The following is a 12,935-nucleotide window of genomic DNA, read 5'->3' on the forward strand; positions in this document are numbered from 1 at the left end:
GGGGAGTACCCCAAAAAAAATATTATGGTACTCCCTGTCCCACACAAGTAAATTGGGGCTTATATTTTTTCCAGTTATTTTGATGTGTATCCTTTTTTTTTCTTTGTTGTTTTGTATAAGTATGTGTTTCTTTTCTTTAAATCTGTATTTTTTTGTTGTTGCTGTCTATGTGTCGAAAAAATGTATCTTTATCTTCAAATCACGCCATCTATCGTTTGTTTTTTTTGTGGCTACTGTCTATAGAAGAAATTCCGTCATTGACAATTTTACGTTACGAATTTATTTTTATTTATTTTATTTTTATTTTTACATTTTCGTGGAGAATCAACAGCATTTTGTTAATAAATAATTATTACTTATGAACACATAACAACTTGATGCCATTAACAGAATGAACTTAGTAAACCCAGTAAACCTAACACATCCAGAGGAAAAACAAAATCTCTTTCTCTCTCTCTGAAAAACATACTTAATGACAATAATAATTTAATATAATTTAATAATTCTATGTGGATTGTGTTGTAAATTTATTGTATTTTATTATATTTTTGATCTGGTGCATGTATTTTAATGAGTGTTTTTATAATTTAACTGTAATTTTAATTTCAATGTCACTCTATGGATTTTATTATCTGAATTAAAAATATTTTATTTTATTTTATTTTATTTTTATTTTAATAGCCCAAACTCGATGCTTTTAGCTATTAAGTAACATCTTTGAAATAAAATTGAGCCACCACCGTGTTACTGCCCTCATCAGATCCTCACGAGACCATACCTCAACCAGCACCAAGAGACTGTATTTTTGATCCCTAACCTAATGTTCGTGCGTATTGTCATCACTTAGATCCATTCGCTATATTCCTGCTCCTCATCAGACCTTTACGAGACTGTAATATCACGAGAATATTGCACACTATCTAATTTAATTTAATGTATTGAATATACTGGAAGAATTATGCTTCCTCAATTTCAAATCAAATTATGTTGGTGTCATAAAAGTTGAAAAAGTGCAATGACAACCAATGTGCAGTGATTTTGTATCTGTACACGATAAGATCGCGAGCTGTCAGTGCTGCCTAAACCGACGTGACCCTTCTTTGGAGGCCAGCGGCCAACTGAGTCAAACGTCACTTGTGTTTATGATTTTATAACACAGAAAGCCGCCATAGATATTTGTATGAAGATTTGAGGGAAAAAAATTGCTCAAGGTTGGGATTAATTTACACAAAATAAGTGTGTATTTATTAAAAAACAAGGTATTTAGCGCCTAGTCCAAGCCTTTAACTTTATAATATGATAAAAATCATATGAAAATTCTTAATAATTACGACACAGTTGTTACAATACGGGAGTGTGACTGACTGGTTTTTCTTGATATTCTGAAATTAATTTACAGTTATCCATAATCATTTACTTAAATTCGAATGATTCAGCACCTAGCTAGACTCTTCAACTACCTGTGTGATTTTTTTCAAGGCTGTAGAGCATCATTTACTACATAATTCTATGACAATGCCAACCCTCGATTCCCTATTGCAGACCCTTAAGTTTAAACTCAAGCAACTAGTGCCGTCAAAAGAAAAAAATATTAGGAAAAACGCTTTCAAACAGTTTTCTAATTGAGGTCTTCCAAAGCCTGGATAGGCGGGGATTCTCGGATGCACATTGCACAAAATATTGAGTTGCTTAAATGGAGCTCCACAAAGGATAATCCACCTAAATTATGGGTAGATACTAGATATTTAGCGGCTGAGTTATTAGAGTATCGACAAATTGAATACTCACTAAATATATTTATTTATAAATTTTAATGATATTAGCTCCTCATTACGAGTTCATGACATGGCATCAGAACGTAACAAATAAAGTTGCCCCATAAAAGTGACTGAAATAGTAAATACAACAACAAAGTGTCATGTAGTCCCATTCGGTTGACGGTTGACTTCAAACAGATAGAAATAAACGACACGAGGCGCGTTCCCCGCACTCCATTTTTGGAACAAATACCCAGTTTAGACACGTCCCATAACATTCCCAAAATACTTGAACAAAGCCCACGTCCCGCCCGCCCGCGCTCAGGTATACAGCTTGAATGGGTATTGGCAGATTACAATAAACCCCTCGACCGTTAACATTTGCAATTAATTCAGCAGAAGCAGAAGGCTCCATGTCCTAAGCAAACACTTGAGTATGCTTTGTTTATCCAACAAACATGTTTACGTAACAATAAAATTGAGGTTTCAATGTTGTCAGAGACTGTGGCAGTGATGTTTGCGCAACTATCAAATGGAATTCTTGATGCTAAAACCTTGCTAAAACATACAACGGCGTAGTCTAACCATCGTCTATCATAGTGGCATTAAGAGCAAGAACAACACTTACTCATTAAGGTGGCAATAAGATTAATGATACTTAATGGATGTGGGGCTTGTAGGTGTGGCACAGTTCTACACATAGTGCTGGGTAGGTATGACGAAAACAAAGTACATAGGTACATAGATGTCTCTGGTGGAAAGGAAACGTAAAATATTCTGATCTGATAACCCATTTCCAAATCTATACTAAATTAATATTACAGATCGATGTAACATTTAGAACCGAAGTGCTCAAATTTAAGTACCTAAGTATTTTCTGATGGACTTCTACAAGCACTATCAGGTTTTATTTATGTAACTTCTATCCAATCATCCAGTTATACTTATTAATAATGCTGAATATTATGCAGTAATAAATCTAATAACTTTAAGTTTTATTTCAACACAGCTGTCAAAGAACACAGCAATGCTAACGAACCATTTTATTTTGCTGAAAATAAAGTTCCTTAGCAACTTGGCAGACAAGAATAACAGAGCGATAGCGCGCGTCTCTTCAAATTATGAAATAAAACTAATAACCTGACCATCTTCAGCTTGAGAGATCGCGTCTATTTCAGGCGATCAAAGAAGTTTTCAGGCGATATGGTTAGTATTTAATTTACGAGTGTTTGTGTGCGGTGGCGTGTGTGAATCTGTTTCGCGTTAGTGCGTGAGTGATGGCGGGTCGTCCCCCAGCTGGCCACGGAGGGGTCCACTACTCCACTCACCACGTACTAAAAATATATAATGTTTGGGATATATCACATTCACATATGACATCATCGGCACCGAAGTATTCTCCTTTCCTGCACCTATCATATTTACAATATTAATTAAATTTACATTTATTTAAAATTACAAACGAATTACCAATTGTTTTAAATCGTTAAAACAAAACGTTTCCATTTTCATATTATGGCATTACCACATATTACTTTATCAGTGCCAATCTAGATGGATATCCGCAAGTCATAGCTATTCGCTTCCAACCAAGAACGTTTCATTCACAGCAGTCGGCGTGATTGCCCATCCAGCTGATTAATGCGAGGGTGCTCCGACCGGCAAACTTGTTGCAAGGCGTCTCGTGTGGCCACTCCAGACGTATATTAAGTATATGAAGACACGTCTCAAGATAATATCTGGCTAGCGGTGCATTAGACCTATCTTAAACGCGATTATGTTCATGATTTGCTTTGAGGGTTGTATCTATAGTGTGTTTAGGGCTTTATGTACTTTATTACACGAAATCAATTTTAATTGGATTAGGATTTGACAGAATTAAATTAAAAATTACTTAAGTATATAGATTCTACAAGTAGGTATACCTCCATAAACTTTTATTCAGTGCACAATTAAGTTACATTCTATTCTTGTGTAATTTGGATTCATATTCTACTGAATCAAAATAAATCTTCAGTCGACATTTTGAAGATTCAACTTAAAAAGAGGACACAAATGAAATGAGGACGGTGGGAGCGTGATTAATGATGTCGGTTTTTAGAAACGCGATACTTTCCTAGTTTTACAACTTTAGAAAAGACGGAAAGCTATTTTTAAATCCATCTGTATTGTCTGTGTTTAATAATTTGGACATAAACTTTTTATCATGTTTTATTAATAAATATGATAAAATACTGATTTTCTATTTGGTCTTTGCCTTATCCTCTAAGCTGAAAAACACACTAAAATGTTAATATTTTCTGTTAAATTATTTGTAAGGTTTTAACTGTGAACACTTATCTCGGCGCTCACAATGACACAGCCGGTCCGCAGGGAGGAATATGGCCGGATAATTTTCGGTAGAATACGCCGAAAATACGCACATTTATTTAACTTTCGGGTGCAAATATTTCCGTAGCGCTCGGTATCCTGACCGCTCGTTTCTCAAACTGCTACGAAATACTTTCGTATTTGTTTGTTTCACTTCCACAGACATAAGTAGATATAAAAGGGTATTTGTTTGAGCCAACTCCGCTGTTTTGGTATCTATGTATCAAAATATTTAAAAGAATTTAATTTAGTAAGTTTGTAAGTTTTAATCTACATAATTATAGTCTCTAATAAATTTATTATTCAATTTCTCTGCAACACCAGTCCAGGGATGAGAGAGGAAACTGCAATGTCCACGAAAGTCAAGTCTCTAAAGAAGCTAAAATATCCTTAATTATTTAAAACAGTGTTTACGTTCATGTAAATGTGGTTGTTGAAAAGCCCCGGGGTGCCCAAGGGTTGATGTATGTATGCGTGATTAGATGCAAACGACGACGGCGGCGGCGGCGGCGGCGGCGGGCGCAGCGCTGATGGCTCATTTACCTCTTGAATAACGCATCAAACACCCCACCTTAATACGGAATTCCCCTGGGCCTTCGCAATATAACATAATATAAAAACATGAAAATTTTTACTACTCGTTCATAAGTATTATGATTCAAAAGTGGAGAGTTGATGATGCATTGAAAATATTGAAATGACGGTGCTATGGGTTATTAAAATTTTTCAAAGATCAGCATTTTCAATTTTTGTGAAAATTTAATGCTATGGACAATTGGACATCTTTTCCAAAGTTCTGAAAATAAAGCTCGCTCAAAATGATCACAGCCATATTACCTATAAATCTAACATCCAACTCAAGCAAGACGAAAATCTGTTTTATTGGTATTGAGTGTTATTGGTAGTGGAAATTAAGATTGGAGCATTCCTAACGTTAATTTTATTATTTTCGACGAACACAAACATGTCAAAATGAGATATCATTCAACATTATGCCTACACAATGTTTCTGATTAAGTAGGTACCTACATAATATTAAACATAATTTTCACATTTCCTTTGATGTGAGCAGTGTCTACGCTACAACAAAGAACCTGCTACTACCCGGGAACAAATATCTCGGGAATGCACGATTTATTAAATTTTCCATGGAAATTGTGGGTTACACTAATATAAAGCATGAATATTCTTATTTTATATATTTCAGACGTACGTAATACCTATTACGGTCACAATAGAATATCTGGTTGATAGTATACCAACAAAACAACAACAGGAACTACTCAAACAAAGAAGTTTGAGCCTCAGTTAGTTAGATGCGGTCATAAAGCTCCAAAATACGAGTGTAAGTTTGTTGGGAGTTGTTGAAATTAATGAGGGTAATGGAGTGGAAAGCCAGATAATTTGGACTCGCAGTGGAAGTGGCTGTGCGTCTATCTGAGCCCACAGCGCTGCCGCCTAGAACCATAGAGATCGGAAGAACAAGGAAATACATAGTAATAATATTTGTATGTGATATATATTGTGGCCAGTCGAATATCTATCATGTGAAACTGGACCTTGTTACCCTAGCTACTAGGCAGTTAGCCAGTGATTAATAAGGTTGTCGTTGTTGTCTATGTCGTTGTTTGAAAGCAAACATTCTAATTAGGTGTATAGCTTTTATAACCTTAACTTATTTGTTGTTAATCTAAAGGTCCACAGGCAAACTTTGCTTCTAGTTTGACATTCATAAAATTAAATATTGTGCCTTCAGAATGGACATCATTTTTATGTGTAATCTTTGAGGGTCCTTTGTCGAGCAGTGAACATGTTTAAACTGATTCTGATTAATATACATACGCATTTTAATTAAAAACCGAAACTGAATCCAATGAACTTTCCACATTTAAATCTCAGTGGTATTTCTCCCACATTATCGCTGTCTGAAAGTCTGGCTATATTAAGTTCCACATGAATGGATAGTCTGACTGTCTGTGTTCAGGTGTTTTCATGCGTTAAAATTCGAAGATGCAATGTATAGGTGAATACGTTCGCCTCTGATTTTTGTTCAGATAACTAAGCGGTTTCAGATGTTCTGTTATTTTAGGTTACTCTAGTAATTTTATTAAGATTTACCCCCTTATTCATAGAAAAGTTACAATACGTTTTAACTAATAAACTGTTTTGTCCCTCTCTGTCAAAGAACAAATTGTTCTTTGTTGGAGAGGGACAAAACAGTTTATTAGTTAAAACGTTTTGTAACTTCTCTATGAATAAGGGGGTTAGACTGCTGTACGAAAACTGATGTACTTAATCTGTAAAATCACACTAAAGAAACTGTATTTTAATAAACTTTCAATAAACGATTAATTGCATTGCCGAATAGTAAGATACAGCCATACAAAAAAAAAACATTTAAAATTTTGATTTTATTTTTTAGGACTTGTACATTGAACTTTATTAATTCTTGAATTTTATAGATATATTATGGAAAACGGAGTCTATTTAGTATATACGAGTATGAGTTAGTAGGTGTATGTACGATAAATATAAGGTGTGTGTGTGTTAACAGGGAAACAAGCCCGTTTGTGGCAGAAAAGCTTCTGATAAAAGTTTCATCTAAATTCGACAAAAATGGTTCGAAACTAAATTCACACAGGAAATGTTGCGAGTTTATTCAATTAGTTGACACAATGAAATCCATTCCACGTCCCAGAGCTTTGCGTTCATATTTTATGTGTATTTGAATAGAATATTAACAATGAATTTTAATAAGCCTGTAACGAAAATTTTCATCGGGATTTTATTTTACAATCATTGTACTCCTGGTTTTGTATTGAGTTGTGATATAAAATTATACCTTTTCATTGCAAGGGTGGTGAATCGGGTGAAGAAGAGTAAGACGTAACATGTCAGTCGCAATAATAAAAAAAATAAAAAAACCGACTTCAAAAAACCACTAAAATGTAAGAAATAATTTAAGGTTTACACAAATTCTACTCGTATGTGACAGTACAAATATACCTAAGCAGGAACTGTTCTTTTTTGATGTTGGTGCGGTGACAAAGTAATCTGAAGAAATATGGCACCAACTTCAAAAAAGAACAGTTCCTGCTTAGGTATATTGTATCTTAGTTCCCCTGACTGCCTTCCGTTTCCATCATCAGATCAGTTCAAGGTCACCATCATATTTTTTTGTTATAAGAACTACACTGCCGGGCAATGAAAAAGTTCCATTGAGAAAATCACCAAATTACTCCTAACCGAAAAAACTTACTTAAAGTCGCCTTCTGGAATATTTAAGTACATGGAACGGTGCATCAGAATATTACCAACTAAAAACGTAAATATTTCGTTCAAATTTTCCATTAAATGATTTAAAAAATTGGGGCCATTTGGTGTCTGCATTTTGTAAGTGGAACTGTTTCTTTGCACGTGAGTGTATATTTACGTTCTTAATTTCATTAGAATCGGTTAACATGTGCCCAAAATGGAAATTCGTACCCTGTTTTTACCCATTTACCCACCCTTGGGGGTGAGATAAAATTCTGAAAAAAAATGGGACCACCTGGGAGCTCAACAAAATACAACAAAAAAAGAATTTTCAAAATCGGTTCATAAACGGCGGAGTAATCGGTGAACATACATAAAAAAAAACAAATATCCCGACGAATTGAGAACCTCCTCCTTTTTTTGAAGTCGGTTAAAAATACAAGGATTAATACCTATTTTTTAGTTTTGTTGCAAAGACAGCTTTTTTAGACACTATCACGTGGCATTAAACGTACCGATTGCATGACAGTTCTCGTTGGTTAGTTTTTTGCTGTGCTAGAGGAGCCCAGGGCCGCGGGCCGAGTCAACGCACTGGAGGGTTACTCTATACTGACGAAAAAATAACGAACGAGAGCTACTATGCAATCGGCACGTTTAATAAAACAAAGAGTCGTGGCTCGCGCTCCGAAACTTCGTTTTTCGTTAAATAGAGTAACCCCCTGGAGCTGGAGTGGCGGACTCGCGTGAGCTTCTCCATTACGTTACGGAATCTCCAATTACTCATTACAGTAATTGTACCACATTATTACAATTATTTACCACCGATCGAGGAATGTTTGTGTCGAGTGCTACGCTTTGATTGACGTGTGCCGTGTGCAATGAGGTTCGTATCGTCATTTACCAAGACGCTACTTGCCTAAGAAAAAACTGTATTATTTTAATTCTACTAGCTACTCGACAATAAATAAGTTGTTTTGTTAGAGACTTTTTTTAGATATCGTTATAAAATTTAAGTATTTAATGCTAAGTTAATGCTATTGTGGTCTACATATAAAACTAAAGTATGTAAATTATACATGCTAAGTTTTTAAGCAACGGAAAACAATTTGAAACACGTATATTTATGCTAGGTTATGCAAGGTTCAATAATTATTGAGCTGTTATTGAGCTAATGTAGTCGTCATATTTTTTACTCCGTTTTCGGTCACCTAAGCTTAGAAGAACTGTAAAATTTAAACTATTTATGTAGTACGAAGTCATACAGAAAATAATATTATTACCCAACTTGTTTGATTAAAATTACAAATGCTCCCATTGTGCATAAAGCTACATAATTATTAATTATGTTATTATTGCGAAGCTGACTTGTCTTTGAAGAGAAGCAGGAATTAACAGTGAAATTCCGGAGTTTACAAACAGTGCATTGTTCAGACGCAGTGTTGTATTCCGAGAGCCAGTTCCCCGGGAACGGCGAGAAATGTACAATCAGGTTAATAAATAAAATACTGCTGTTAGTTGGAATACTCGGGCGAGGCGACTGCTCTACTCCACCCGGGGGGCACTCCCGACTGTGCGGATTTAAAACGAAAAATGGAGACAGTTTTTGCAACTAATTTGACATTATTTGTAATGAATATGATTATTGTAATTTACGCGTAAAACCGATCAAAAATATGTTACAATGTATGTAATACTTTATGGAATATATGAACTTCCAGATAGCTTTAGCTTCGCGAAAGTAAAAGTTATATTGGTAAATGTATATTCCCATGTAGTAGATGTTACATATCGGTAGATACTATATTGTCCATGTATTTCATAATAATAATAGGTACAGTCTTCATTGTGGGAGAGTAACGGAAATTCAAAATAGCTCACAGTGCCTTGTCGACCGCACAAGGCACAATCGTACATACCGTACCTGTTTCAGCTCAGAACATTTATGTATTTACCGAGCCAGCATGCAGTGTTAGAAACTCATACAAATGTAGCCGGCTCCAGCGAACTTCCACCGCAAACTGCAGATTACATCGTCTTCACTCGACTTACTACCGAAAAATTTCTATCATAATTTCTATTCAACTACCTTAGTTACCATTTAGATATTCTTTACAATGTTTGGCGACGACTATGGTGCCAATTTGTGATCATGTTTTTATAGATGTGTGCTTGGGTTTTGCGTTATAATACTACCAACAGAGAAATAGCGTAGCCTTAGCACACGACAAAACATTAACATAAACTTGGACAGAACCTCAGGAGATCGATGTATTTTGTCTCATCATGTCCGCCTTCAGCTAAGTTCACATTCAAAGAAGGTGTCTCAGATAGTAAGTTAATAATGATATCAATGATGATAATAATTATGAAGATAATGACGACCAAGACGTTGACGATGAAGATGAAGATGATAACAATGCTGATGGCGATGAAGATGATATGATGATGATGACTATGATAATGATGACAATAACAATGTCAATGACGTAGTACTCACACTGCAGCACGTAGGCGGCGAGCTCGGCGGCCAGGTCGAAGGACACGGGGAGCCGCCCGCGCAGCACGTCCTGCTTCAGCTGCAGGAACACCTGGTACCTGCACCACACATACAGGTCAATATACAGGACATTAGAACACAGAACATGGTGAGGCGAAAAGATTATAAAGATCTGTTCTTGGGAAACATAATATAATCGTTTTTCGATACTAGGAAAAACGGTGGGATATATAGGTATGTAAAAGGTTTTGGTATTTACAATAGAACAGAATTGGGTGGGAGGTATAAATACTGGGTAGGCTAGAGACATACCTAATATTAATGTATTGACAGAGTGCGATATACCTACTGAAATGTACAGTTTCAAAAGCACCGCTCTTTGTAAACCATGTAAAGTAAGAGTTTCCAAATAATTAGGGGCCCTGAAGTGCAATTAAATATTAAATGAGCATCACGGTAAGGTTGTAAAGGTTTTATATTTTCCAGCAATAAGGCGGCTGTTATCTAAAAGCAATTTTTTGCTTTCTCCGCTTTGCTCGACTTCGGTGGGCCCGCGCCGCGCAAGAGGAGCTAATAACTGAAAATAAATATGCCCAGCGAGACTTTCAAGATAAATACTAAATGAAAAGTGTTCAACATTTTTTCTCCTTCACTGATGTGGCTAATATTGTTCCAAGTTTAAAAGAAAAATAAACTTGGTTCTCCGTTTATCCGAAGCAAAAAAGTACGACGGTAAATTCCAAGTCTATATTCATTTATAAAAAAGATAAGTTAGAAATAGGTTGGAATAAAATACGTGTTTATGAGAGCAAACAAAAACACTTCGAGAAAAAGGTTTTGTGAAGTGAAACAACCCAAGTGGGATGGACGTTAATCATAACTTTAACATAACTCATATCTTATTGTCATGTTTGTTTCCTTCTTTCAATCCAAATAAATAGTTTGCCTTGTATCGATAGAGTGGTACACACGTATATCCTAGTACACGTTACTCTCTGTTTATCAGTGATCTAAAGAGTTACTACTGCCTAGTAGTAGTCCAGTAGTAACACGGGTTGGTCGAACTGTTTATGAACAAGTTAAGGGGCTGTAAACGCAGCTAATGCCACAATGGCGTTGTTATTACTCATTTCACCGCGACATGACCGCATCTGTTTACGAGCACTCAGGAGGGGTCACTCTACCTTTCGAAAATCTGAGTTTCGGAGCATTGCAGCGCTAACCACGACTCTATATCTCTTTGCCTTAATTGTCTCTTTGCATGAAAGTTCTCGTCCTTACGTTTTTTGTTAAGCTAAAGTAATCCCACTGCTACGAAGCCACTCCGCCGTCTTTCTTCCATTTGGCTCACTACCACAGTTTTATGACATCATATTTTAAAGAAAAATATGAACTTTGCCCTGGTGTTGAGCTCTTACGGCTGAAATCTTTGCGAGGCTTTCAAAGCAGGGTAAAGGATGTTGACATCGACTTATTTATCGTTGACCTGTGCAAGTTTTATGTTATTCAGTTGCTACCTATGCAGAATACCAAATCACTTATCTTAAACGAAAAAAGTAATCCATATTAATCTCTTCAACTAGAACATGTTTTTTTCGATCAGCACACTCATGATTGTTAAAGATAGATTTAGGTAGGTGGATTTAACTCCAATTCAAAAAAACGTGTCGTTGGCTTCTCCTCCTCCTTTGGCACCCTTTCAGCTTACGTAGCCATTTTCGCAAAATCTATGTCTACCTCGATAACTAATAAAACCTGCGCTGCAGCTGACTCTTCCAATGTTCGAGATATAACCACGTACATTCGTGTGTAACATTCTACACTCACAAGCAATGATAAAGTTCCAGTGACATATGGAACGTCAATGGCAGGTGGAACTTTTTCATTGCCCGTGAGTGTAACAGCGAAGAAAGCTGAGGTACAAGTGTACTTCATAGCTTTAATCTAGCAATATACTAATTCACCCCACTACTGCTAACAGGGTGCATGGTACGTGCCAATGCACTTTTCAAGTATTTTAGTCACAGTGTCTGGTAACTGGAGCATCCTCGTGAGTGTGCCTCCCCCTACTTGGGCATTCTACTACCTATTCAATTAATGTAGAGGTAGGGGCAGAGTCAGATAGGCTTGGGGCAAAAACCTGGTGGATAAATGTAAACACTCATAATAGGCTATGTCTGAAAAAATTGAACAACGCACATAATTTTTCTGATGATAGGAATAACCCTCCGTATCATCCTAAAAAAATCTCAGATTTTTCCTATGCGTCAGTAATTTTATAAAAATAAAAACATTTCAAGTTTCACAAAACGGGGATATGATGGCACTTCAGGACTTTTTCCATCGTCTCTATAGGCATTAAAAAAATATATGACAGGTTTTGATGTGACGTTGCACAGGGGTATAATCGTGACAGTTCTGACATTGCGAAAAAGAGACGCTTAGCTACATTAAGCGTAAGAAAGAAACGTTAAGCTGTAAATGTTTTTTGTCCTTTTTGCTGTGGCGCCTGTTTACGTCAGTTCTCTGTGCCAAACAATGAAACAAATGAAAAATCTGTGCCAAACAAAGGCTGACAGTTACAACAAAATTTTCGAAATGCTATTTATTTTTGATTTGCTAGTGATTTGTGGGTGTTTATTAAGTTTATTAGACTATTATCATCACTTAACGAGTGTGTGACATGGGTGGGTGGATTTTGTTCGGTTGTATAAAGCATATTGAACGAAAACACGATGGAATGATGGATGAGATATATTTTCACATGTAAGTAGATACTATCAAGTTTAACAAGCTTAAATTCATCATAGTACTATCTATTGGCTCGATTTTAATATAAAACGATACTAATTTTAATACTGTAAGGTCTTTTAGTATCAGTTTTAAGTAAAAATTACGAGGTACCATATAATAACAAATCACATGGTGTTGCAATTTATTGAAAATTTATTTTACCCACAAATATTATAGTATGCAAAGAAAATACTAGAAATTATAACGGACTCGGGTTTTAAGTAAAAATTACGAGGTACTATATCATAACAAATCACATGGTG

General features: G+C 35.7%; 1 protein-coding gene across 1 annotated transcript in view; it reads right to left on the reverse strand.

Moving 5' to 3' along the window:
* The window catches only part of LOC105389186 (band 4.1-like protein 4), a 60,112-nt gene that overhangs the window by 16,098 nt on the left and 31,079 nt on the right, over window positions 1–12,935 (reverse strand). The window contains exon 5 of the mRNA XM_048633131.1: window positions 9,880–9,977. Coding sequence (XP_048489088.1) covers window positions 9,880–9,977 — 98 coding nt within the window. The remainder of the gene's footprint in view (window positions 1–9,879; window positions 9,978–12,935) is intronic.

The sequence above is a fragment of the Plutella xylostella genome, chromosome 5, assembly GCF_932276165.1.
Source record: "Plutella xylostella chromosome 5, ilPluXylo3.1, whole genome shotgun sequence".
Classification (NCBI taxonomy): Eukaryota; Metazoa; Arthropoda; class Insecta; order Lepidoptera; family Plutellidae; genus Plutella; species Plutella xylostella.